At 52.7% G+C, this 27,244-nt stretch overlaps 5 protein-coding genes across 5 annotated transcripts; 3 read left to right on the top strand and 2 right to left on the bottom strand.

The window, feature by feature from the left end:
• The first annotated feature begins 188 nt into the window (after positions 1-188).
• On the top strand, positions 189-2,838 carry TGME49_290000 (hypothetical protein). Its single transcript, XM_002368384.2, has one exon. It carries the CDS (start codon positions 1,398-1,400, stop codon positions 1,965-1,967), a length of 570 nt encoding a protein of 189 aa, XP_002368425.1. The 5' UTR covers positions 189-1,397; the 3' UTR covers positions 1,968-2,838.
• Positions 2,839-4,222: 1,384 nt separating this feature from the next.
• TGME49_289990 (hypothetical protein) lies at positions 4,223-10,439 on the top strand. Its single transcript, XM_002368383.2, has 6 exons — positions 4,223-6,780; positions 7,171-7,274; positions 7,634-7,732; positions 8,219-8,301; positions 8,753-8,928; positions 9,306-10,439. Exons 1-6 carry the CDS (start codon positions 5,527-5,529, stop codon positions 9,849-9,851), a joined length of 2,262 nt encoding a protein of 753 aa, XP_002368424.1. The 5' UTR covers positions 4,223-5,526; the 3' UTR covers positions 9,852-10,439.
• A 1,003-nt stretch (positions 10,440-11,442) lies between these two features.
• TGME49_289980 (HAD hydrolase, family IIA protein) lies at positions 11,443-15,869 on the bottom strand. Its single transcript, XM_002368382.2, has 2 exons — positions 13,523-15,869; positions 11,443-13,314 (listed from the first exon to the last, which is right to left on the bottom strand). Exons 1-2 carry the CDS (start codon positions 14,573-14,575, stop codon positions 12,568-12,570), a joined length of 1,800 nt encoding a protein of 599 aa, XP_002368423.2. The 5' UTR covers positions 14,576-15,869; the 3' UTR covers positions 11,443-12,567.
• A 71-nt stretch (positions 15,870-15,940) lies between these two features.
• Positions 15,941-19,311, bottom strand: TGME49_289970 (hypothetical protein). The gene is made up of 3 exons (XM_002368381.2): positions 19,212-19,311; positions 18,678-18,943; positions 15,941-18,040 (listed from the first exon to the last, which is right to left on the bottom strand). Exons 1-3 carry the CDS (start codon positions 19,306-19,308, stop codon positions 17,705-17,707), a joined length of 699 nt encoding a protein of 232 aa, XP_002368422.1. The 5' UTR covers positions 19,309-19,311; the 3' UTR covers positions 15,941-17,704.
• Positions 19,312-22,545: 3,234 nt separating this feature from the next.
• TGME49_289960 (hypothetical protein) lies at positions 22,546-26,974 on the top strand. Its single transcript, XM_018782099.1, has 3 exons — positions 22,546-24,420; positions 25,557-26,059; positions 26,248-26,974. Exons 1-3 carry the CDS (start codon positions 22,882-22,884, stop codon positions 26,273-26,275), a joined length of 2,070 nt encoding a protein of 689 aa, XP_018636423.1. The 5' UTR covers positions 22,546-22,881; the 3' UTR covers positions 26,276-26,974.
• The last annotated feature ends 270 nt before the right edge of the window (positions 26,975-27,244 follow it).

Below are 27,244 nucleotides of genomic sequence, written 5' to 3'. Positions count from 1 at the left end.
TCATTTCCTGTTCCCTCCTGTTCCTCTCGGCAGCGGCACTGTCGCTTCTCCGTCACCCATTGGACGTCCGGAAGGAAACGAGAACCTTGTGTGAAATTACCTCCCTAGTGGGCACTGAAAGTCCCGGCTTTTCCACTCCATGCGGCATCGAGATGCACACTGCTTTCGAATCCAATATGTGTCATACACATGTGTGTATTTGTCCGTTTCCGGCGGTGTGAAGCCAGTGCGCTCGAGGGGCCCAGGGCTCTGCCTCTGCCAGTGTTTCGTCGGCTCCCCTGGTTCTCCAGTTACTCAACTTTATGTCACTGGTAAGTGACATTTTCTCGAGTCCAAGGACTAAACCGAAACCGCGAGGCTGGAAAGGATACCGTTCTCCGGCGTTCAGTTGTTTCAGAAAATGGTGGTGGAGTGCCGCCGAGGTTTTGCGCGGAAGTTTCGCAGTCAAAGCGAACAGAGCGGGAGCCGCCGGCTAGCCAGAGTTTTCAGTCGGGCAAGGGGGGTCGTGCACACCGTGATGCGGCGCGGTGAAAGCGGGACCGCGATAAAGGGCATGAGTACAGGCTGAGAGATCGTCTGGGAGTTGAGGAGAGACCCATTACAGTGAAAATCGTGAAAACAGCGGTCATTTCCCTACCATGATTTTCCAAAGTCTTGCGGTGTAACCGCTCTCCCCGATTTCTCATCACCCAGGTGTATAACCGCGCAACGGTTTTTTTTGTATCGCCGGCCCACCTCGCCGTTTATTTCTAAGGAAATCATCTCCCAGTTAACCGATGACGTGCCTCACCTTGTCGCTTCCTCAGTCGGCATCTTCCAGAGTGATCCGGATAAAACCCATGCTGTAAAATCGTCAAGTTTGTCCCGAGGGCAGCACCGCGCCGCTTCCAGCCCTGTACTAGCACCAGAGGCTCGCGTTTTTCGGACGAGTGACCGAGAAAAGGCGTGTGCATTTTGAGGGGATTAGCTAGTTTTCTCCGACATTTCTCCGACAGTGACGGACACTTCAAGCTACTTAAGGGTCACAGGAGAAACAACCGCGCTCACTTCCTCTGGTTCTCGGCGTGGTTTTGCGGAGAGTGCATTCCCACGTTGCAGAGCGAAGCCGGAAGACGCTATCGGCTCGGTGTCGTTTCCCCTCTTCCCTTCCCAGTCGAAACTTTTGAGCTACGGAAAAAACAAAGAACCAGCACCATCCGTCTCCTGTGACTTCATTCCTCGGTAAACCATCTCTTCCGCCCCTAGGTTCGCACCCCAATCTCGCGTTAGCAGTTAGAACCTCGCGCTTGCCTTTCGGGACCACCGGTCGCTAGGGTCTGAAAATCTGTTTTTTCCCCCAAGTTCCTGCTTCAGTCTTCCTTTTTAGCCTGTCTTCCCTCTGTTTTGCTCCGTCCGCCATGGCGTTCACTTCCCCCTCCTCCTCGAGGGCAGCCTTTCTGCTGCTCGTCAGCCTCTCGACCTTTGCGTCCGTTTCTAATTTCGCGGTTCGCTTTGAAGCCGCAGCAGCTCCTGCGGACAACTCTGGTACTGTGACATCCACAACGACGCAAGCGCCCCTGGAAGTTGCGTGCTCTGCGCCAGTGCACCAGCAAGCGTGCACGCTGGATCTGACCACGGGTGCCACTGGCAAATTTCAGTGCAGCAACGCTCTGCCGGACTCGAAGTTCTCCAAGGCATACACGTCGGATGGCTCTGTGGTGAACATTCCGGACATTGTCCCCGGAGCGATCGTGACGAAGACTGGCACGAGTGGCAGCATTCAGATCCCCGATTCTTTCTACGGTCGCGCCTGCTTCGCGCTCACGTGTTCCGAGATCGATTCGACACCGATCCAGCAGTCCAGCGGAAATCCTGACTCTGCGACAGCAGTGAAACTCATCAGATACACGCTGATGGTGCGCGTGAACGGCGGGACGTCAGACTGCGCAGACGAACCCTCTTTGTTGCCAAGCTCGCGAACCAACTGAGGAGGACCGAAAAGGGATACAAGGGAGAAATAGGGATGCAGGTGCGGAAAAGCGAGGATTGAGTGCCGGAGACCCGCTTGAGCAAGACTGAATTACCAGAATGACTCTGTAGAACCCAAGTCGCCCGACGCCGACGGTGGGGAAAAGCAGGATACAGGAAAAACGAGCAGGTAGTAATTCGTGCTGCACCCAGTCTCATGCCTTTTTTCTGAGGGAACTGTCGGAGCTTGCCTTCAGGGAAAACATAGAAGCCTCGCGAGGACCAGGTGCCTCATCCAGCACCTGGTCTTTCTTCGGGCGTCTCACAGACCCAAACTTACAGCACACAACGCGGCACCGCCCTTCGCTTTTTTCGTCGCTTCTTGAAACTTTCGACCAAACAGCTCTCTCGGGCGTACGAGTGACCCTGTCTGTGGCTTCAGCTTCTCTAGTCAAAAATTGTTCGGAGACTGAGACGGTTATCATTCCGTGTCCCGAATCAAGTGGTTCCCATGTACCTCCGGTGACAACTTTTGGTTGAGTGACTGAACTTACCAAGCGCCCTCTTAACGCAGCTTTTTTCACCGAGCGAGAACTTTAACAGTTGGTGTCGGGCGCCAGGAAAAGAGGCAGGGTGCTTCCTGGAATCTTGACTGTCGTTCCTGTTGAATACGGGGAGACTTACGTTTCCCGTCGATCTAGGGAGTAGCGCTTAAGAGCTAGACTCGGCGGAGGCACGAAGACAGGCTCACGTAGACTCGATAGAAAGAAAACTTTGGGTGATTCGACTGTGGTAGGCATCCGTACAATCTGGAGTACAACCATGCATGGGGCTCTGAGCTCCTCATTATATCGATCTGTATATACGGATTGTTCTGCGACAGCACAAAGGACAGCCACTTTGAAGGTGGTGTTCGTCAGTTTCCTCCACGGTGTGCTCATCTCCAGCAGTAATGGTTGAAGTACCAAAACGCATGCTTCACCAAACTCAGAAGCAAAGGAATGGGCAGAGACGACTTTTTTTTACTAACACGCCTCGAATACTCCAGTTCTCATTCGTCTACCACTCGTGACTCACAAAGTCCCAAGTGGTTGGGTCATAGATTACGTGGATGATTTGCACGGAGACAGTATGTAATTGTAATGTGATCTAGTGGTCACAATACATAGTCTCGCTGAGATCTTTTTTTCCCTACTGTCGGTTTTGTACGAAGGATGTGGTAAAGTATTTTTTCAATGTCAGTGAATAATCCCGCCACACAGACGATGCTAGGAATCCGTTCTGCGAGCCACTGGGATCTTCCCCGGTAGCCGGTGCCTCGGTAAAGCGCTTCTTTCCTTCAGACTGCTTTCCTCCGAATGGATTCCGCAAGATAATGCCTAAGAACCAGCATTCATAGAACACATGTAGCTCTCCATGGTTCTTTCATTGTTAGTGCTGCTGTGGCAGTCTTCCCGGCACAGCGTTCGAGGTCTTTTTCCACCTCTACGCAGTCGTTCGTCTAGAACTCGCAGCTCTTTCCACCCAGAAAATTGTGGGGAGGCGAGAAGTCGGACTTCACCATGAATATCTCTCAGCTGGTGCTTTTCCCGTCCTCCTGTTGGATTCGAGGCAGGGTAAGAAACCTGCCCGAGCAAAGAGAGGGTTCCTGACGAGTGGTGAACAAGATCCAGTAACGAACGACAGTTCACCGTCAGACCGACGCACTTTTCCCGTTCGAGAGCTCCACACAAGGAGAGGAAAGAAGGGTGCGACCGTTGGAATGGCTTGTCAGTCGTTTATATGGCTTCTTGAAAATCTCTGTGTGGGTTACCCAACCAGGCATACCGGTTCGTGGACGCATATGACTCAGACGAACGCCGATACGAGTCTTAACACTTCCGTCGAAAGTCAGTCTTTAAGATATACACTCAAACTGCGTTGTTGACTCTATTGCCCTTTCCGAAGTCAGGGTTCCCATTATTTTCTAGACCATGAGGCGGCGCCGCGATTCAGGGCATCGAACTCTGAGGAGGCTCTACAGAAACCAGATCCATTCTGCGGCACTCCAGTTGAATGTTTTGGCGGAGCTTTGGTGCTGTAGTTCCTGCTGAACGAGTGTTAACTCGGAATGAAGAGAGAAAGCAAAAATCCGATCGGCAAAGTCGCACGTCGAGGTATGAGTAAGTTCCAGCATTCCCTCTGCACGACAGCCTACATTTGTATTCTGAGAATGGACGGTCTTTGTGTCTAAATTGTCTTGTTCTCTGTCTTTTTGTCTGAACAATCGTTCTGTCGCGTTGTGTAGCGAAGGAATAACTGACTCGAGGAGACAAGCAAGCGAAGCTTCTGTTTTCTGGGGCTGGTCGGCAAGCCCCCCCTCCTCCTGCCCTTCCAGGAAGAGGGTCGCTACACAACACAAATCGAAAAGACCTCCACATGACAGAGCTGCCTGCAGTGTGGGCCTTTCTTTCCTCGTGTCACGTTCCTCATTTTCTCGCCCTTTGCCAATGTTGATTCGCTGTCTCATTTCCCGCGAAAACACCAGAAACGTTTCACAAGACATTTTAGCTTTTTAGAGCGCACGCGCGTGGAAGCCTGCCGTTTGAGGTGTCTAGCGCGAGCAGAGTGCAACGGCAGAAGGGCTTCTTAGCGGACATGTTTGACCGGGTAAAACAGCGCTTGTTGCATTTGTGTTTTTCCGTTCAGGATGCCGGTACAGGTGCAGTTTTACCCTTTCCTGTTTGGTGTCTGCAATTTCTCGAATGCGTGTCGAAGGTCTTTTATGTCGCTCGTATGCGATGTTCTTCGCGTTGTGGTCACCGCTTTGCCCTTTACTAAAAACGAAGCATCCAGAACCGTCGAGTTTCTTTTTATCTCTTCTTTGACAAACGTTTCACAGTTTCCTCGTTTGCATCTGTCCGGCAGCTCCCCGCTTTCCTTGCCTCCTTCTGTCTTGATGTCTTGTTTCTCTCGATATCTTTTTTTAGCCACCTTCGAGGAGGAGGTTTGACTTACAGATGGCGCCTCCAGGCTTCTGGAGGTTCACCGCTGCAGTGTTTCACAGGTCTTTTCCTGTGTATTTTAGAGCTCCTTTTGAGGAACCCGTCTAAATCTGTAGAAGTGAGGGCGAAGGTCTGTAAAAGGGCGACAGAGGGTCTCCTTTACTTGCAGCTCCGTGTGCAAGTAACACTGTCCGGGCGGCGGCGCACGAAATTCTGATTTCGGACCAAAGGGAAGTTCATCGTCACACATCAAGAGAATGTGTCGGCTGGCACACAGAGAGAGTGTCATCGGGGAACGGATGTGTCTAAGTCTCCCTGCATTTCAGCGGTCTGTTTCCCTGTCTTATCGTTGAAACACGGTTCTCGAGTCCTAACCGAACACCGAGTCTGTTGTTTCCGTCGTTGTTTTGTTCAGTCACATTTCCATTTTCTACCACCTTGTCCCCCTCCACTCATCAAGATTTCTGAAGGTTTCTCATCCCCTTTCGCACGGCTCACAGCGCCGCAACAGCACGCATTCCTCCGTTCACTTTTCACTTTTTTCACCGGCCTCTCTCGTGTCGCAGGGTTCCCTGCCGCCGATCCCCGCCACGCGATGGAGGACCCCCCGCCGTTTCCGCCATCGGGGGTTCTGAGCTCGCGCCTGTTCGCCCCTGACGAAGCAGGTGAAGAGGTTGGCCCTTCGCTGTTGCTTCCGTCGGAAGTCGAGGGTGGCGAGCGGGCGCAGGCTTCGAAGCCGCTGCGTCCCGGCCGGATCTACAATTTACACACGCTTCGCGAGCGCATGAAGGAGTTCACTTCCGCGGAAGAAGGTGGCAAAGCCAGCCGAGGGAGAAAGAAGACGCCCAACATCGTTCCACTTTCTCATGAGGCCCTGGCGGACCAGGCGAAAAGTCAAGGCTACGAGCGCTTCCTCGAAGGCGCCAGGAAGGAGGAATGGGGCGAGGGCGGGAGAGGCAGCTCGTGCTCGTTTGCCCAGGATGTGGGGTTGACGAATCGGTCGACGCTCGGGTCTGAGAGCAGGCGCATGCATCCAACGAAATCGGGACCCTCCGGGGCATCGCAGGCCTTCCCGCTGGCGGACGCCACGCGGTTTCTGAGGAGACAGTGGTGCCCCCAATACGACAGCAGCAGCGACCATGAAGCCGCGATTTGCCAGCGAACCGCCCACTGGCTTCTGAGACCTTCAGGCGACACAGCCCTCTACCCTCTTCACGGGAACCGGCCGGACTGGGCGGAGCTCGACGAGGCAGAGAAGAAGATTCTGGGACCCAAGAACCGGAACTACCACTTGTACGCGCGGAAGGAGAAGGCGGGAGGCTTCGGCATCCGGTCTGCGATGGACTCTCTCGAAGAAGGAGAAAGGATGAGCTCGACCGACCGGGGCCTCGGGTCCACCACCTCGACGCTCGTGCTGAACATGCGGACGCACCGACTGGAGCGACGGTCGCGGACGAAAGCTTCTGTGGAGAAAGCGGCGAAAGGCAGGGTGCGCTGGCAAGACGAAGGAGAAGAGAGCGACGGGGGTGTTGAGACCGGCGAAGGCGGGGGCCTTCTGTCGGACGAGAAAATGCTTCAGCGCGTCGCCGTCCTCATGGAAGCTTTTGAGCGCAGCGGCCCGAACGCCGCAGGCTGGCTGTTCCTCAGAGACTTCAAGTGGACGCTGCATCGGGACCCGCGAGTGCAGGAGATCTTCGGACTGGAGAAGAAACAATACAGCTTAGAGAAAAAGTCGAAAAGAAAGGAGGGACATGCAGAGGAAGAAAGCACGTCTCAGGGACCCTTGAAAGCGGTCGTGTCTTGGATCGCCGACACGGTCTTCCGTAACAGAGACGAACCCGTGACCTTCGTAAGAGCGGAATCGAGAGGGGCATATGAGACACACAAGAACGGGAGAGAAAAACAAACAGATTGGGCAACACAAGAAAGGAGTAGGCGGACGTCTCGGATGTAGTTATAAATCAGACAACATCCACGATTTGCGACTAAATGGAGAGATGCAAGCTGTAAACGAGACTCCGCACAGACTAAAACCGAACAGTAAAGGAGGTGCAAATCGTGTCGACGGTGGATGTCCTCTGCACGGCATACACGAAAGAGACAGAGGAACAAGGGTGGCGGGAGAACAAGGAGAGCAGAGGATGCTGGAAGTTGAAGGTGTCGGTGAGAAGGAAGAGGCAAAACACACATGTACAGGGGAAATGCTGGGTTGTTTCTGTATTGGCTTTTGCGTGTACAGACAAAGAAGTCCCAGGTCAAAGTGAAGGCGATGCTTGACCAGCTTCGAAGGATTGAATCCGATTTAATCTCCAACGAGAGAACAGTCGAAGAGGCGAAGATCGCGTGAGTTTATTCTCGATTGACTTCGGTTTCTCACGCGTCGCTCGGTTTAACATCTTCACATTGCTCGAATTTCCTTTACGGAGATGTTCTTTCGTTTCGTATATTCCGTTTCCTTCTCTCTCTTTCCTGCGCCCCGCCGCCTCTTACCTTAGTTGCATTCAGACCTCCTTTCCACCACTTTCTCTCGACATCCTTTTCCTTGTATTGTTCTCGTCGCCCGTCTCTCTGTGTCTGCCTCTGTTTTTTCCTCCATGGTGCTGCGGCGTCTGAGGTCCTCCTGCCTCCCCCGGTGCTGCTCCTGCTGTCGCCCCCCTTCTCCTATTTTCTTCTCTCCGGTCGTGGTGTCTTCTCACTCGCAGATTCGACACCTTCGCGAAGGCGTTCTGGCCCTTCGTCGGCAAGTCTCTCACGCCTGACACGTGGCGCCAGGGTTTGGGAGTGTACCGCACCGTTGCAACGTAAGATGCTTTTTTTTGAACTTCATACCGGGGAAAGGGCGCTCTCCCATCTCATTCGGCAAGTCGGTCTGCCCCTATGGAGATAGAAGCAGGTGCTAAACAGATGAACGAACTTGACAATCATGATTCGATCTCGATACACGACAAAAAAACTCTCCGATTTCAGCTCTACTACCTCACTCGCTACACAAATCTGTGAGGAGATGCAACCTCGTACAAAAATAAAAACTGTCCACGCTTGTGTGCATATCGTGTATGTATATATATATATATATACATGTGTGTTCAAATGGCCACCGAATTCATACACGCGTGCATCTACAAATGTATACATATATATATATATATATATATGTGCATATATGTGGATCCGCGTTGACGTCGATTCCCCGTTGTCCATTCCTCTCGTTGGCACTGTTCGTCAGTGCCTTTCGCTGGTCGTTCATGTGGTCTCTGAAATGACTGTTTTGTGTGTGTCGTTTCCAGACAAAAGGATACTCCGTACGCGCTTACCGCTACGCAGATGATGGTGCGCGATTCTATCCTTGGCGTGAACATCGCTTCCGACGGTAAGTGGAGAGAAACTTTCGTTCGAAAGCAAATGAATGCAGATGTACCCCAGGCTCGTGTATTTACTTTTAGACAGATAAACACTAGTAGGGGCTTGTGTGGCTCTGTGTAATGAGGGTCAGCATGTTCACCGCTCCGTAAATACCTATATATGCTTGTGTATTGACGTGTCTCTTCGCTTCCCTGGACGACTTTGTGCCTTCGTTGTAAATTTGTCTTTTCTTCTATAGAAAACTTTAGATTTCCTCGAAGGGAATTGTGGGGCGTCGCACATGGATGTCTCTGACTCTTCCGCTGTGTCTGTTTCCAGAAATCTAAAGCGTTGGGGTGTTTGTTGTGGTTATGAGGTTTACGTTTCTCCTTTCGTTGCCTTCTGATAGTTGGTCGCTGTCGCTTTTAAGGCTAGGATAGAGACGCGTGGAAATCGACTTCTCTTTTCTTCTTCTGCAGAACTGCGGCTTCCTGACTTTGTGGAGCTCCCTCGACTTGGGTTGATGGAGAAACCGGATCTTTCTCTCGCACACGAAGTTGGAACGGACCGGAAGCTACACGAGAAGGCCCAGAGTCTCGAGAGGCTTCGCTTTACAGAGGCCTCGTCGCCTTTCCAGCAGTCTTTCGCCGACGTGGTACGTGCAAGTGCATGCACACATCAAGTGTCGTTCCTCTTGTTTTTCGATGCGGGAGCAGAGCTCACGTGTAAGAGGGCGAATACACTCAGGGGATATCTGGCGCGTGACAGGCGGAAGTCCGATTTCTTCAACAGAACTCCCTTCTAGCGTGAGTGCTCGGCAACGCGTCTTAGCCTTGGACATCGTGTGGGAGAGTTTGTGCGCTCTGCAACCTCTGAAGTGGTGAAGGGTTTCAACCGATCTGAGGAGTTTTACTTTTCCCCTCGCTGACTGTTTCTAAAAATCACCTGAGGCTTGTCCTCTTTCTGAAGCATCCTTTCGTCTCCCGCAACCGTGCACGCTCTATGTGTTTCTTTCCACTTGGGTTTTCTCAGATTCACTTGGAGAAAGATTTGGCAGAGTACCAAGTTCTGAAACAGCAGTTGGACCGCGTGTCTCGCGAGGCGTTTTTGTCTGCGCCGTCCGAGTCACTTGCGCGTTTTCTCGCCGTCATTCGGGACAGGGCAGGACACATGGATAGTGTCGAGGAACTTGCGCGAGAAGCAGGCATTTTCCGAGCTCCGCCGACCTTCAAAATGCCTTCTGCGGAGCACGAAGAGCTGCGCGAACACCAGACACGCATGCGAGAGAAGTTCGGCGAAGAAACCACCAGTTCACAGCTCGTTGGGGTTAGTGCGGTGCCGACGGCGCTCGTTTCTGACGACGAAGACGATGAAGGCTCTCCGGAAAGGCCAGTGAGGGCGGCGCCAGTCATTCCCAAGAATCTGCCGCCGCTGAAGTCCGCGCCGAAAATCGAAATCCGCGCAAAAGTGGTGCCAAGAAGGTCGCAGAAACTCGACGACACCATAGAGTCAGACGAAGCAGTGGAATGCGTCCGAGACGAGGAAGACGACGTTTCCTCGCTTTCCGAAGACGAGTGAAACAGAGAAAGGACAGGAGAGCGGAAAGAAAGGGGGAAAAACCAGGTGCAGCCCGAGGATCGAATAGCAACAGAGTGCGAGGGACGAGGCACACGATGGAAGCAGACGCTGTGCACGGGAGTCTTCTGTTCTTCAGAAGGGCCCGAGACAATCGAGGGAGAAAAAAACAAACACAAAAGAGGTGAGAAGGGAAAAGTGATGACAGCGCGGCACACTCGCAGCATGGGGAAGTTCTCACTGCTTGTGTCGGGCTTCTTGCGTGTTGTTTCTTAGTTCGTAAACAGTGAAGAGAACGCGAGTCGTTTCTGCTGTTTCTCCTGAGGTCACTCTTGCATTCCATGCGTCTCGCTATTCCCACTTCGTCCAAAACCCTTGTCAAAGCATGCCTGCCCTGGTACTTGTTCCCTGTGAAGGCAACGGAGAGACACTGTGAGTCCGAGAAAACAAATTGTGGACAACAGCGCACATACAACAGCTGAGGGCCTGAAAGAATGACGAATACACAGAAAAGAGCCTCCGATAAAAACGAGAGTGCAAGTAACCTTGCGGCAAACACACAAAGATACGGGTGCACTCAGGCAAGGCAACATGAGTGACTCTGGTTCTCTAAAATAGAGAGAATTGAGCAAACGACGGAGCACAGCAGCTATCTAGCATGTGCCTTTGTGCAGATAAAAATATCAGGTGTGCGGTGTGGCACAATTTCCGCGGGAGAAGAAAGCGTGGAAGTATTAACTATGGTGTGTCATTGGATATTAATTCTGGACTACGAATTGTATGACGTCTGAGGAATCAGCGACAAGCCATGCAGCCAAAGCTGGTAAATAGCTCCTTGGCACAGAAGACAACATTCGTAGTCGTTTTCTGCAAACTTGAGCAGGCAGAAGTGTCGCGGCCTCTGCGCTGGACTCTAAATGTGTTCACTGCCATTTGGTGTTGCGAGGCCTTCGACTGACGATCCCTGGTTTTATTCGGGAACAGAAATACGTTTCGCTAATCGTGGTTCTCCAAAAACCGTGTACTCCAAGCAAAGGCCTTATGCAGCTCCATTCTGCTAACGAGACCCTATTGCGAATTCTTCGCTGCTGAGCACGAGGCTGATTCAGAAAGTGGATATTCACGGAAGCGTCTCCCGGAAGCCAGGAAAAACATAGTTCTCTTTCAAGTAACACTGAACCAGCAGCTCTGTAATTCTTCAGTAGCCGGCGAGGATAACGGGAGTTCGCCGGGCTTCATCTACTTGTCAGGAAAGACAGCACTACATCAAGCGTGTGCGTGAAACGGGCTGAGGCTCACGGCTTGTTTCCGGGAAAAAGCGAGCAAGAGTGGAGACAATCGTATGATCACTTGTACTACAGAGTTCTGGGAGGTACGACCTTCGAGATAGAGACGACAAAAAGGCTTGCCTTTCTGTGTGGAAGAAAAAGGCAGAGGTGCAGTTTATCGGTCCTTGGTGAGGAAAACAAGAGAACGGGGGGTGGCCACGACACGGCTGAGCCTGTGAATGAACCTCTAGTTTGAATCGCGTGGCTCCCGAATCAAAATTACAGGGCAAGTTTCACTTTCGTTAGGAAACCGACGACGGACTTTTGCCGTATTGAGACAAACGGAATCCGAAAGCAGGTCGGCTCCGTTCGGTAGGTAAGTCGTTCCGAGGCAAGACAGAGATGTTGACCGAGAGAGGTTCTTTGCGTTCAAAAACGAATTATGAAACCCTGCCTGGCAACGGCAGACAAAGAACATGTCTTAATAAGGCATGTCACTCAATGATTGCAGAACTGAACTATGTATACGAGAAACTGTCGGAGGGCACCCGCACCATGATGGGTGTTTCTCCTTCGTACGAACACAGACGACGACGGTCAGGGCCGGTAAAAACAGAAACAAAGACAACATACCATACTCCACGGCAACGCCTAATATCCCCTTCTCCCTTCCGTCGTCCCTCTTACTGCCGTCTTCTGGCTGTTAGTATGTGTTTCTCTCCTGATTGGAGTACCCAAATTCCTGTACTTCTGGCTGTGACGTGTTCTCCTGATCCAATTTCGACCCTGTAATGCTTATGGAGGCAAGTATGCACACTTTCTATTCGTCGCTGTAAAGCCCCAAGCGTATCTTTTGTTTCTCTTGCTTCTTGCCCCGCTTCCTCTGTGTAGAGATGCGTTTGTACGTCTGCAATGGTGCACATGTCAAAGCAGACAACCCGAAGGAGGGCACCCAACCGAATGCTGGGACCTTTTGCACGGAACCCGTTGCGGGGACAGTCCTGTTCCTCCTCTCTTTTCTCTTTCGCTTCCTCTCTCCCCACTCCCTACTCTCCGCGAGTCGTCTTGTCGGTTCCCTCCATTTGCGGACCAGGCGGCTGTTTTCAGAGACAGCGTGCGGTCGAGGTTCTCCGTTTCGGACAACCCTAGGTCAACAACCGCGTGAAACACTGTACACTGTGTGACACGAAGCGTGCACTGACACGGATTTGTAGGCCACCAACTGTGTACCTTTCGTCTACCTAATACCTGGGATGCTCCGTCGCATCCCGGGTCGTGTCTGTTCTTCTTCCGACCCCCTGCGAGACACAAAGGCGTCGCGCCCGAAGCTGCCCATAGGCAGCGTTCCGAGGCCCTCGAAGCGGGCAAGACACCGGACAGATTGACGTCGGTTGTTGGCTGCTTCTCCCAGCTGTCCCGCCTCCCAAAACGGTTCTTTCTTCAATCATCGGCTACGCGCAGTGGTCTCCGTTCTGCATTCTCTCCGCTACCACGCCTGCTTTCGCAGTGTCTGCGTACTTGAGGGTTTGAAGGAGCCCCACGTGTGGCAGAACGACCGTCGGGGCACTGGGGTGGGTGGGTGGCATTCCGACTAAGTGTTCCACCGTGGTGCACCCGGTGAGCACGACGCAGGAGTCGATTCCGGCGCACTTCCCGAAAGCTATATCTGTGTCTAACCGATCTCCACACACAACCGTTCTGCTCGGATCTAAATTGTACTTGCTGAAGAGAAACTGGACAAGCCAGGCGCTCGGTTTCCCAACACACACAGCCTGCCGAGACGAACAGAGCTCGAGAGCGGCAACTGCGGCTCCGTTGGCCGGCATCTTTGCGCCCCCAATGACGTCGTACGCATCGCGATTCGCTGCAATGAAGGGCAGCGCGCCGTTGTTTCTCTGGAGATACAGAGAAGCCAGACACAGTTTCACGTAGGACAGCTGCCGGTCCCAGCCGACAACAACCGCGCCGACGGACGGATCGAGTGCCCGCGTCAAATCGAGGAAATCGCGTTCCGAAGAAATCGACGGAGCTGGCGAAGGCGCATCCGGGGAAGACGCGTGTTCTTCAGCCGTCACAGCAACCATGCCCGCTTCTCGAAACTCCTCCTTCAAGCCGCATTCTCCGATAACCATCACCTTCTTCACGTGCGGATGTGTCAGACGCATGTACTCCGCCGCCGCGTAGCTCGTGCAGATCATCTGAAGAAAACTCACTCCGAAAACATCTCCGACAGAATCAGGAAACCAACGCAGAGCGGTGAGCGGCACAGGCGCAAACGCAGAGGTCCCACAGGCACACTCATACGTATATTTGCGTGCTTCCCTTTTCAATAACACGGCGACTATAACTGCCAGGAGCTCAAGATGCAGTTCAGTGTCTTTATGCCCCGTGTTTTGCATTCCTTACCTCCTCTTCGTGAGCTTCGAATCCAGCTTTTCTAAGCAGCGCGACGCAGGTTCGCCTGCTTTTGCTGGCGCCATTCGTGAAGAAAATGACGCGTTTGCCTCGTTGTCGCAAGGCCTGGAGGGCAGCGGGCGCGCCGGCGAACTGCTGGCTGCCCATGACCAGAACTCCGTCAACATCAAAAATGAAGTTGTCGTACCGATCGACAAAATCCGCGAACGGCTCCGCAGTCGCTCCGGAAATCACGCGGTAACCATGCCGTGTCAGTGCATCGAGCGACTCCGCCTGTTCGGCGGTGAAAGCCGTCGGGTGTATCGACGGCAAAGCGCTGGCGAGTCGCCGCTGCTGGCCGAGCAGCTGCTCGCGCTGTTCGGACCACCAAGCCGGGAATGTGTTCTTTCCGGACTTGGCAGTTTCGCCGCAGTTCGCGGGGACCTGGGCAGAAGCACTCTGCGTGATCTTTTCGGAAGAGCCTGAACACGCCGCGACGAGGGCGGATTTTGCGTACTCGCACGGCTGGATGCAGTTCCCATTCGAGCAAGGACCGGCGGTGGCCGATAGTGCTGCGTCTTCCGGTCGCAATTCCTTTCGCGCGCGTTTCGCAGGACTGACCGTGGAAGTCGCGGCGGACACACACTCGCGACCACAACGGGCGCAGCAGCCGTCGGTCAAGCGCGTAACACATTCGCTGCAGATGCAGGTGACCACGCCATTGGAGGTCGCCTCAGCCCCTGCTCTAGGAACTTCACGGAAGGTAACTGAACCAGTAAGCACAGCGGTTCGAGTCAGCGTCAGGGGACTGGCCGACGGCGGAGCGGCTGAATCCGAGAGGCAACTCTTCGCTCTCGGGGACAGACTGTGGAGCTTCTCCGGACCCGACGGAGAGAGCGCGGCAGGACAAGTTGATCCGCAGCTTCCAGAGGCATCGTCTTGTCGGGAAAGACGCTGTCCCAGACTTCTCATCGCTCCGTTGCTCGAAGCACACGGAGGGGCGTCCCCTACGACCCCGCAGGCAGGATCCCTAGCGGCTGCAGACATCCCGGCGTAAGCGGGCATGGTCGGATTGCCTTCGCGCGAGTTCCTGGACCTCTACAAACGACTGCGAGACACCTCAAATGCCTCGATGTCTATACAGAACGAAGTGCGATGGGGAACGGCTCTCTCCGGCAAAGCCGTGCTTTCGACACACAAGTCCGCAACGCTCGCCCAGGGGGCACAAGTGTCCCACCGCCAAACGAGAAACGCTACGAAAAATTCAAATGGCCTTACGGGAGACGTGCTACACGCACGCTGCAGACCTTTAGGAAGACAAAAACCGAAGAAACTTAGTAGGTTTAGAGAGTGATGACGATACAAACGGCCCTGGACGTGAGCGCCTCAGAAGCAGAGAGCAAAGACTGCAGATCTCATGACAGCATTTAGGCCAGGATTCCTATGAAATCGAGGCGAGCTCTTCCGTCGCGAGAAACCGTTCAGGCTGTTGCGGCAGCCGACGGCGGGATCGCCAAAGCATTCAAATGTTTTCTGGCGTACCTTCGTTCCATCTTGGTTCTTCCGGCCGACGTTCGTCCAAACCTTCAGCGCTCGAGCAGAGCTGGAGGGACAGTCGGGGTCGAGTTTTGCCTGCGTGAAAAGTGCAGAGGCCGAAAATTGAAACTCATGCCCACTGAGATTTCTCGAAAGCTAGAAGAAGGGGAGGAACGATGGCAAGGACGTCGGCGAGGCGATTTCGCCTCCAAGTTCTCCTGGAGTAGCGCGGGAAGGAAAATGGGAAGGGAAAGAGTTAAGACGCGGGATTCAGTAGTGTAACAGGAAAGACGGGTCTCGCTGCGGCGCTGGCTCTTGTCCTGCTTCTTCGGCTTTTGGTCGGCAGCCAGCGGGAGACAGCGTATTCCTCACGACAGAGCGGCTGCAGGTTAGACAACTGCGAGGAACCGTAGAGTCTCGGGCAGAAAACGAGACAAAGAAACCAGTTGTGTCCACTTTCGCAACTCGCGGGATTTCCAGCTAGGCGGTGCCCCGCAAAGAAAGGTAGTGACATCCAGGAGGTGGGCTGGGTGGGGGCTGGAAGGTTGCCCCGACATCAGCTCGTTCCAAAGCGACAACGCTCCCGGCAACCTCGCAGCATCGAGGCACAGGGAAAGACTCCGTCCCCCGACGAAAACTCAAGTGTCTTGACTCTGTCGTACTCACGCAGCATACAACGATCAAGTTCCGCTGCGGTATGTACGAGAATGCAGCTCTTCCAGCGTCGGGGCAAAAGCTCGTGGTAGCACAGAGGGCATCGAAAAAGCTCTTCGCAGGCCTTGTTTCCCGTGAACTGCTTCACTGACAGGACGAATTTGCATCGGGTAGGAATAGTCATAACACAGTCGTTTCTTTAGTGGTTATGTTTTTTTGTTGCAAAGGAAAACGTCTGTGCTGCTGGTTACTCCATGCCTGCGGGCACCACGGATGTGTCTTGAATGCGTTTTCTTCGGCATTCCACGGTGTCACCACATGCCGCCCGTACCAGAACTACGAAGTAAGACTGTAGTAGGCGTCCTTTTCAAGTGCAGCCATGTTTTTCTGTGGTGCTGACACCTACGGGAGAGCCCGCGTACGAGGCTTTTGTCCGCATGGCCGCGTTCATAGTCACACTGTCTTGCCGTGTTGGTATTCCAAGCTGAAACGCACACTGCTGTTTAAAAACCTTGGCGTCAATTAACACAGATGGTGATCGATAGACGCAAAGTGACGCCTCAGTGAAACGAAACAGGACCAATGACAGAGGGTGGCAGACTAGCAGAGAACGTCACGCGCTGATCCTGCAGAGTCTGAGACAGAAAGATTCTATGGGACGCAGGAACTGAGCATCCCAACGTCCTTGGCGGCCGGCGCCCACATGTAGAGTGACGTCTGCTTGGCCTTTCGTAGTGCGTCAAGAATGCTAAGGAACGGCATTTCGAGAAACGTAACTCTTGAACCCTCCACAAAACACGCACGGTCCACAGGCACTTCCAGCGACAGCCGCTGATCAGGCTCCTCAACAAATCACGATACCACAACTTCCGTGTGACATTCGATTCTGGCATGACAAACGGCTCACCTTCGCCAACCGCAAACATGGCAACTACCTTGAGTTGCGCTTGCCGACCACATGCTCGCATACATCAACGAATTTACAGTGTTTTATCCCCCGGAAACATCTCACCATGATTCCTATCGATTTGTGACGTCGCGGCCTAGTCATTCGTTGAAACAATTGTATGAATACTCGTGCACATCTGTTCCTCTCGACTGCCTTCACACAGAAGCCGCGTCCGCTGGAGTGTGAGCACCTGCCAGTGCTGTGGAAGGTCCTGGCACACATCCGGAGGCTCAGGAGCTCGACTACTTTCTTTGTTTTGCACTCTACGCAGTCTGCCCTGCTCTTCGATTCTCGGTGGAATGAAACGAATAACCCTACAACGCTCGGTGACCCTCCGCCCCTGCACCCATACCGCGACCAGCACGTGTTAAAGTGTAGGATCTGCTCTAATCAGAAAAGCCTCTGGTTCTTGCAATGTGGTTCCCAAAGGCCGCGTACCACTGCAAAAGCAGTTCGAAGAAGAGAGTGACGCCAGTACACTATAGTCCGAATATCTCATACTGTGGAGAACTATTAACAATAGCATTGCAGAAGTGCATGAGCATATGTATGCACGACTCAAACGAAGCCAAGAAAACTCCGTTGTTTTCACAAGACTGCAGAGGGACGGGAAACAGACGAAAAGGATTGAAAAGCAGGAGTGCATGTTTTATGAGATAATCCCACACACCACCCGCCAGCACACGTGTTGCCTGCCTTGGTTTCGTCCCGGTGTGGCGTCTCGAGGTTGCCTCTTCGCCAGACCCCGTCAGCACCCCACCCGCGTGCCTTGCTCTGCAGCACTGAGTTGCCAAGTTGAGTGTTAACCTCTTCAAATATTTTGACAAGATCATTTCCCAAGCTTGTAAAAACAACACGCTCCTGGGCACACACACCATCGGTCTCACGAGCGGACACCAGCCGGAAATCGAAAAGGCAACCGCCCGACTTCCTCCGTCATCTTGGCAGTTAAGGCCAACGCACCAGAATTTGGTTCTGTACGTTGCACTGCTGGAAAGATCGACACTACTCAAAGGACCAAGACATCTCAAGATGCCATATTCACGGTTCGTTCCTCAGCCCCAAAGTCTGCGCAACCAGCCGAAGAAGCCGGTGGATCGTTGCTCAGGAGCGGCATTTCTCCCCGATCGGCGAGCGTCGTTGTACTTGGAAGTGCTCGTGGGCGAGTTAGCAGACGGACGGCTGGAAGAAGCTGAAGCAGCACGTGTGGTTGCCGCGGTGGCGAAGTGGGCCGGAGAGGCAGCTGCGGAGGCAAAGTTAACCTCGTTGTTGAAGACTCCTCCCTTCTCTGCAGTCTGGGAGCTCTTGCCTTCGCGAGCCTTGATGGCTTTCACCAGAGATGCCTTCGACGGCTTGGTCGCCGACTTCGAGGATCCTCTGGTCGCCTTCTTCTGTGCAGACAACACACACAGAAAAGTCACATGCGTCCACATAAGGCCTCAAACACGTGTGCTGCGCTGTGTATATACCCTGAGGCAGACGCTAGCTCTATACGAGCTCCATACAGAAATGACTAATATCTCTAGATGAATTCGTGTTTTGTTAACGTTATCCTTGCTTGCATCCCCATCGCTTCGTGCCAATGCCATTTTGTCGAGTCTCGCAGTTGCATCATCGGGGTTTTACTAATCCGCGTTGAGAAACAACACATTCCCTTTCCCTGCCCCCTCCCCCACACATTCCCTTAGTAGGGAACTTATATCAACTGCCCAAACGTCCCGCTATGGATTTGGCATCCATCAGCTGTAGATCCTGAGTCTTCTAAAGGCAGGTATATCCATTCTGGCAATGCCCCCTGCAGTCCGACCCTCGCCTTTCCCAACACCGCTCTGGAAGCTCCAATGCCGCTTATTTGACAAAAGAAAAAGACGTTCCCTAGTTTAAGTAGTGCTTAGAAACATGGCGCTCTGAATCAAAGGATTTCCACTGATGGGGGAACTTGCACGCATCAGGCGGACTACGGCAGGAAAGTCGAGGTCACCAGAGCAATCCAATCAGGGTGAAGGTGTAGAGGACAGTTTGCCTTACACTGATGGTTTTCTTGCTGGTTTTCTTGGGTGCAGCAGCTGCGTGCTGTTTCACGGCGCTGGGTTTCTTTGCGCTGCCACTGGACTTGCTGGAGCTGGACGAGCGCGTCTTGCTTCCAGTCGCCATTGGGTTCTTTTGGCGATCCACGGAAACGTTGGTAGACGGTTTGTTCTGGATGACCAACCGGTTTGCGGTGCTCTTCTTCGCCGCTGCAATAGCTGGTGTGACAGATCCCACCTCTGCTGGCCTGTGGCGCAGCCGCCGGGCTGCAGAGACACGCATTTTTATTTTCAGAAAAAACCGGGAGGTGAGCCCGACGGAAGGTGAACTGTGCGCACCTTGCCAAGAAGAAACGTGACACCGGGGCGGGGAAGCGCGCCAAGAATTGATGCTGCGCCTCTGGGGAAACAAGCCTTTAGAAGACAGTAGAGGCGCGGCAGCGCGCTCCTGTGCACGCAATTTTCTACAAGCCTCTGAAATGGCGATTTGACGAGAAAATACGGACACTCTTTTTTTAAAAGCCGACAGACTTACATCCAGCGCCAGGCTCCGCGCCGATCACCTCCAGCCGGAACTGCTCGAGACCCTTTCTCTCGTATAATTCGGGGACGGCACGCGTGGAATGCCTCATCGCCTCCCAGCTGGCTCTGAAGCTGCGTTGCTCGCACGGTACAGGCCGGCACGCGCGAAACCGCGGCCACAAAAAGCTGCTCGCCTCTGCGCAGCGCGTGCCGACCGTATCTGTCCACCACCCGCTGTCGTGTACGCCGGTGCCACGCGAAAAGAACCGCCTTGATCTGGAAGGGAAAACGGTGCGTCAGGCGGCGAAACCTGGCCGTCAACAGTATCTACTTCGGGGTGCGTTACCCCTGTTAGACGACGGCTGCAGACGGTAAGAAGTACGCTGCACATTGGTTCTGGTCAAGAACAAAAAACGAGCACAACTCGCGTTTACAGAGTCGCCGACAAAAAGCGAAAGACGTCGACAACTCCGTTCGTCAATGCTAGCTTAGCTGAAAAAACGCCAGCCAGCTGTGCGTCTGTGCAGACACCTTCCGATTCGGCGCCAAGCAACACACCAGATCTTTCGGTTGCAACCAGTACACGCTCACTGCAAATACTAGTGTCTTCGCAGAAATTCCCCCACAGTTCAGCAGACGAAAACAAACGTGTAGCGCTTACACCGCGCACAGGTACTGTGCGTAACATTCGCCACGTCTGTGCATGTTAGTTCCTGCAAAAAAGTTGTGTGTTAACGGGTTCGCGCGTCGTTCATTTGGAAAAGCTGTACATACACCGCAGAATTGTACCGATCTCAAACCACAGCGTTATTTGGAAAGTTTCGCGTTCTCGTGGGGCGCCTTTGTTCGATGAAAACAACGGCAGGGGTCAACTGCCGGTGGCCAGCATCGCAAAGCAAGGTGCCTTGTAAAAAAGGGGTGGCAGACTTTAGGCCGAGAAGCAATCTGGGCTCGAGAACAAAGCGAAGCTAACGCTGGCATTCATGTACGTCTTGCCTGTGCTGAGGCACGTGAAAACCAATGAGTGAATGGTTTTCGTGTGTCCAGCCTTGGTAGCATTCCCCGAGTTTTCCTAACGATGTAGTATCGTATATCGCTGGAGAAGATGCGAAACTTAAGGTCACGCCTCATTCACGGCATCATCAAAGACAGCACATCTAATCAAGGTATCACGCAGCACAGAGCATAATTTAATCTACGATGTGTGTGCATGATTCGTGGCGACAACAAACGATAAGTAACTCTGGCAGTTTCTGCTCTTCCTTTGGTTGCTTGTAGAGGCAAAGAATGCAGCCTTTTCCCTCGTAGAAGGCGTCTTGACGGAGTGTAGTATAAACTTTTTCTCGTCCTTGAACACTTCTCGCCGAATCAATTGCCGAAAAGGGGATTCCGTATTTCTTCGTACCGGGTAACGCTCTGTTTAGCTGTCCTATCTTGTTGGAAGTTATAAATGAGTCGCCATACCAATTTCGTCTGCCTTTCAGTGTGTATAAAGATTCCAGTTGCTTGGGAAAACCAGGAAATGCTCGCCAGGGTGAAAACAAACAAGGATGCGACAGTTTACCTTCAAATGTGGCACACGTTTTGATCCTGTAAATCAGTTAACGAGCGGGTTCGGCTCCTTCCGCGAAATAACTGTGCCATCGGCTCTCATGTGGATGTTGTGTGAGATTTTTCCGAATAAACAGCTGTGCATGTCATGACGCAGATTCAGGGCCGAGAAACGACAAGAATGAAACTCGCCACGCATTGCGTGACAGCAGTTTTCCTAGACGTTTTTTTCAGCGCAGACTGTTGAGACGGATCTGTTAGGACCGTTGCGACACAAAACGGAGGATAAAGAAAAGTTTTTTGGCAGCAGTGTCTGACACCTTGCAGTTCCCGTTCCTACCGTGTTGACGTATAAGGGGCATTGCACCCACCCATTCGCGTGTTTAATGCTTTCTGGTCGCTGAGAGACCAGCCCTTTGTAGCAGCAGCGCCGTCAGAGCAATCTCAGGCTGCTATTCTGCTTTGCAAGTGAGGGTCAATGGTGCACGAACAGCCTGACAAAAATTGTTGGTGAGTCAAATTTTATGCGGTGTCATAAAACACAAACGTAGATCTTTCATTCAGTTGCAGACTCAAGACTCTTCCACGTCCCCCACGCTGTGCTATCGCACACGGTAGGCTGAGCCACTTCAACCGTAAACGCTTAGCAAACATGTGGCAAGTCTTCCGTCAGCAGCGTGGTTAGATTTACCGTGGAAGTGTAGGCAAGTGATAAAATGAGCACGAGGAAGCGTTTCATCCACGAAATGCTCCTCTTGATCGGGACTATGTTGTGGGAAGGAATTTAGGTCGCACTGAAGTTCAATTCGAACGTTCGTGTTTGTTTCTGAATATTCTCCGAATTCCCCCAGGAAATGTGGTTCCAGTGACCGATACTAGTAATGAATCTCATTCATTCGATCTTAAGCGAGACAAAGTCTGTACATCCTGGCAACTCTTTGCTTTCGAGCGTCTCGAATGCGCCTGTATGCGCGACAGTCTTGTCGCTAATGGAATACCCATCTCGCAAGAGACGTTACTTACCTCGTACTGCCTCTCCTTTTCCCACCTCTCTCTCAGTTCTTCGGCTTGTCTTCGTTTCGCATGCTACAACCCTGTCCTCACTCCCAGGTTTTCACTGACTTTTCTCGTCATGTGTAGCTCGCGACAAACATCCCGTCTACACACTGGCGCCTCACTCGTACGCAACCTTAAGCTTCTTTGTTTCACAGCGTCTCAAAAATGCCCGTGTACACCCGAGCAACTCCGAAGAAACGTGCCCTTGCATCATTCATTTTCGTTCGTTGTAACAACATTCAGACGGAAAGCCTCTCACACACACGCACAAATTCCTACGGTGTCTCAGGTTCTGTGCCAGCCCGGCTGATGTAGAGTGTTCTGCTTCAAGCCACCACTGGTTTGATTCTAAATACAGCGTCGTGAAGCTCATTTTTTAGACGGAAACTGATCTCTCACTCCTTTCTCACCAATCTGGACTTGCACGCTTTGACTCGCGCATGCAGTCAGGATAGCCGCTTCGACATCTCGACAGGGCCGGCACTTGTGTGACCGTAAAGTGTCAGAGAAAACGGGTTTTCTAAACCGGTTTCATGCATTTCCTTCGAATAACATAACGAAGAGGGAAGGCGAGGGACGCTGTGTCCATATTTGGCGTTTTACGCGATTTCTCGGAGCACACACGCCGCATGTCATCTGTGTTCTTTACGTTGCATGCAGTTCTGAGGTTCAAACCATCATGGTCACGAATTTCCGTCGATTGTGAGTTCCTCTTGTGTTGGCAACCACTTGAAACACACTGCAACTTTGAAAATCAGAGTTTATTTTCGGAACACCTGCATGCGCACACTTTTGGCTTTGACAGGAAGCCCGCTCTTCTGTCACCGGTTGTCTCACTTTTCCGTCGTAGCATCGTTGGCAAAGATCGTCCTATGACGTGTCCAAGTGCCCTGAACGGGTTTTCATAAAACTCTCAGGGAGTCTTTGTCACTCCTGTTCTTTTGCCATGACCTTTTTTCCCTTGAACAAAGAGGAGGAACTCGCTGTTTTCACAGGCTCTTCTCGAACGAGCAGAATCGCTTGGACCTTCGCCGCCAATCTGTCTGCGTTTTCTAGAGCGCATAATTTCATCCCGCATGTTTTTGCCTCCTTTCTCCATCTTTCTCCAGTCCCTCCTGTGTGAATCTTCGCCAATTCCACGTTTACTCGCCTCTTTTAAGACGGTTCCATCCCCCCCAAAACACCTTTCCTTCTTCGCTCTGCTTTGGCCAGTCTCGTGTTGCGTATTTGCCTTCTTGCGTCTCTCCACAACCGAACCTCTCACTCCTGAATCCCAGCGAAGAACGTCTGTGGTTTTCGTTTGTCTTCAACGGGAAGGGAGAATGGGGCCCCAGGGTTGCTCGTCCTTCCTCCTCCGTTCGTCGTCTTGCTTTCCTTTGCGTTTTGTCTCCAAGCATCGGGCGCTCTGTCAACGGCCGCGGACGACACGCAGAAGACTGACGCATATTGTGTCTGTCGAGGAGACACGTCCAGAGGCGGTCGATACACCGGAAGAATGGAGACGTACTCTTTTCTTCATAAACAGAAGAGGGAGGGAGGCGGCGACGACACGAGTGGAGCAGAGACAGGGGACTTCGGGACAAGAACGAGGAAAAGAGGTCGATGAAACCTCTGCTCGAGCTTTGTTTCGGTCCGCCTGGGCTGTCAAGAAAGCCGCTCTGCGTCCTGTGCCTTCTGTTTCCGTTTCCTCTTCGTCATGCTTCCTCTCTTCTTCTCGTTCTCTGCCTCTCGTCGCCCAGTCTCTCTCTCTCTCAGGCTGCCAGAATCAGCTCCGGTTTCTGTCTGTACCCTGCGCCGCTTTCCGGCTCTCCTGTCACTCCTCCTCTCGCTATCTTCACTCTTTTGTCTCCTCTTCTTCGACCTCGCCCTCTCACCGCCAGCCCACCTCGTCGTCACCTCGAACTTCTCCCTCCCGTGCTTCTTCTCCTTCTCCCTCCCCCGATTCTTCTCCTTCTCTCTCTCCATCTTCTGCTCTCTCGCCTTCTGCTCCGACGTCTTGTCGCTTTGCGTTTCCGTTCCACGGCAAGCAGGTGAATGTGTGTGTGACGTGCGTTGACGAGGACAAAGTGGTCGGGCCTCAGTCAGCCTCGAGTTTGGTCAAGGACTTCTCTGGCTTCGAACCTGACGTTGTGTTGCTTCCTCTGGGGTATCTCGACTACAGCAAGATTCTCCAGAAGCACAGCAAGGAGGCACTGCTGAAGCAGGGGAAGATGGACGACGTCGACGAGGCACTGGTTGCGAGTGTTTCCTGCGGGGCGTATGTCCCGCTCATCCAGCGCATGCTGCTTCTCGAGACTCCCCACTTCTGCGTAGGGCGCTCCAAGCTGTCGGACATCAGTGCGCTGGCGGAAAGGCTCTTCTGGCTGCCGGTGGAACTCTACAAGCTCCTAGGCAGCGTCCTGCTCGGCAAAACGGTGATGATCAAGGTCCAGCGAAGCCGCCCAACCGGTGTCCCGAAGGATGCTGAACACGCGCGCGAAGAACGCGAAAAGGAACTCGCCCCCACCTTCTACAAAACCTTCTACGAAGACAGTCCAAGATTCATGGCACTAAAGACCCACCACTACCTCCACATGTGGACCAGGTCTCCCTTCGCCAGACCCGAACCGAAGCAGGTCCGTTCTCTGGACTGACAAGGACCCTGTCTGGACGCGCAAACTGTTCCTGCGCGACCTACACAGGTGGCAGCCTAACGAAACTCTCAGTGGAACCGCGGCAAGCAGCGCCATTCAACTTGCCAGTGGATCCTGGCAATACACGGCATGCCGGCAGAGGAACAAAGAGAAACTGCGTGCCTTCGCGTCAAAGAGATTCTCCTGGATCAGTTCGGAAAGAGAAGCTCGAGACTGACCCCGCCACAGTCGTGAACCAATACAGAGAGGGGAAGAGAGAAAGGAACAGAGAGATTGTGAAAGAGAGAGAGGAAGAGAGAGAAAGAGAGGAAGAGAGAGAAAGAGAGGAAGAGAGAGAAAGAGAGGAAGAGAGAGAAAGAGAGGAAGAGAGAGAAAGAGAGGAAGAGAGAGAAAGAGAGGAAGAGAGAAAGAGAGGAAGAGAGAAAGAGAGGAAGAGAGAGAAAGAGAGGAAAGGGGGAGAGGAAGTCAGCAAGATAGAGAGGAAGGAAGAGACGTAAAGGAGAAACAGAGATAGCAACTGACGATATGCGAGCGACCGTTCTTTGCGCGACGGCTTCTTGAGTTGGGTACTCTACGCATTTCCAACATTTTTGCGTCAGTCGCAAGAAATATAGTCCTGCTGAGGACGCGAATGGACTGTCTCTGGGAGATCTTCGTTCGTAGCTCTTCCAAGAGAGACAGCAACACTGTGCCGCCAGCGCTTGGGAGTGCCCAGTCTCCATCGTCTCCGACTGCCTGAGAGATGAGAGGAAGTGGGAGAGAGACATGGGGAGGCGAGTGGGGGACGAGAACGAGATGGAATTGCTGAGACACCCAACATGTCCCTGAAGGCCTCTGTCTTTTCTTGGCGAACGTATGCGACTCTACGCAGCCGTCGTCATCGCAGGCTTCTCTCTCGTCCCGAGTATTCCCTCAAAACGTAGTTTTGGTCTCCCGAGGAAGTCGAAAACAGGCTCTGCTTCTTGCTCGTGGACACTGTCACCTGCACGTAGTACACATACTTGTGTGGCTGCGTTATTTGAGCCCATGACGATGTGTGCATTTTTCTGGATTTTTAGAGGTGAATCGAATGCACTTCTTTCTTGTGTTTTTTCTCGTGTTTTCTGCGGTTGCGACAGGAGTGGAAGGACCGAGATTGGTGGACTTTTATTCTCTTTGGTCGATCCCGCGCTGAGAAGAAGCTGCGCACAGATGCGAAGGAGTTGGAGCAGAAGCTGCTTGCGGAGTTTCCTGCCTCTCTGTCTAACAAAGCGACTTGGAACATTCTCGTGGTTTCGACGGACTCCGCATACAGCCAGGTGGTCAAGTATTTTAAGCAAATTCCGCAGTGGAAAAACCAGACGCCTTTCTTCGCCGACATGCATGAGTTAGAGGATACGTACACCGCAGCGTACTACTCGGTGATCGTCGTCTACATCTTCGGACCCGCCCTTCTGCTCCTTGAACAGGCTTACAAGGGCACCCGGAAACTCTACAGATACGTCAAGGACCGTAAGAGCGAAAAAGTGGTTTTCTTCACGCAGCCAAGCTTCAAATGTAAACACGCAGGGACATCTGCTCGCTCGACTCTGCTCTCGATCTCGACAAACAAGCAGCCTGTGCGGAGAAACAGGAGTTACAGGTGAACGCATCACAGTGGGAATCCTAGACGTATCTACGCTCTCGATATTTTCATAAATATATGTACGCGCTTCGACACACACTACACATGCCTAGAAACAGGTTCTTGATTCTTGATACATGCGAGGCATGGTCTGTCGTCGAACAAATGCGGAGATGTCGCCTTCGCTTGTTGGCGTGCCTTTTCAGAGAGCAGAATTTCTGTTGGCGGAGATGAATTTTTGGATTTCGTGGAAGAAGAGACCGAAGGAGCGACGAAACTGACCGCGAAAGGAAGTGTCCTCGGATCCGCTGGCACGTTCTCTTCCCGTGAGTAGTCGTGTGTTCTAAAGTTTCAGTGCGACGGGTGGAAGAAGCCGGAGAGTTGCTGAACCTCACCGACTTTGTCCAAGTTCCTCGAGCGAGGACCAAACGAAAAAGCTCTACTGAAGGCGAGCTCTCCCCACGCACTTTCTTCTGCTCACTTTTCCTTCATTTCGAAACAAACTCCGCCTCTTCCAGTTCCCGTGGACGCTTCTGTGCATGCGCACAAACCCCGTTTTTGCTTGGTAACCTGCCTCGCTGTCCTCGCTGTCTGTGCTTTCCTGTCACCTCTGCTTCTCAACTCAGTCTCTCTCGTTTCCGATCTGTGCACTCCGTGCGTCTGTTCACTGGGGAAATCTGTCTGCGTACTACTCACATCAGAAGCGAATGCGAAACGTGGACTGGACGCGACGCGCCCTGCTTCGGGGTTCACCACGTACCCAAGCGCCGACAACTTGACTGACACGCCCCGTACCAAATCCATTAGCGCAAACACAAGGAGATACTTCAAAGTGTATTCCGTACAAAGCGTGCCAGTTTTCAGCGAAGTGTCGTGGGTTGTTTCCATTTCGGACCCAGTAGCCACGATTCTTTGTTGGAAAGTATCGTAAGCAGTCAATCAAAGAAGTGTTGCACCGCGTTTAAATACACATTCGTGTGCCGCATTAACGAAAGAGAGCTCCATGGAGAGGCGTGTACCGCAACTCCCGATACGTTTTGAGTTCTGTACTCTTCTCAACCCGGACCAGAGCCAGTTCAGCACGAAGTCGTTTCTGTTTTTAAGCTGCGCATGCCTTCCAACATTCTTCGTAAAGTTCTTGAAATACTTGCAGGAAAATTCCACGAGTTTGAAAGTAAAGCGTTTATCTGTTTCCCAGAAAGG

Source organism: Toxoplasma gondii, chromosome IX, assembly GCF_000006565.2.
Source record: "Toxoplasma gondii ME49 chromosome IX, whole genome shotgun sequence".
In the NCBI taxonomy this organism is placed as follows: Eukaryota; Apicomplexa; class Conoidasida; order Eucoccidiorida; family Sarcocystidae; genus Toxoplasma; species Toxoplasma gondii.
The sequence above is the reverse complement of the archived record's forward strand: the minus strand, read 5'-3'. Positions and strand labels throughout refer to the sequence as shown.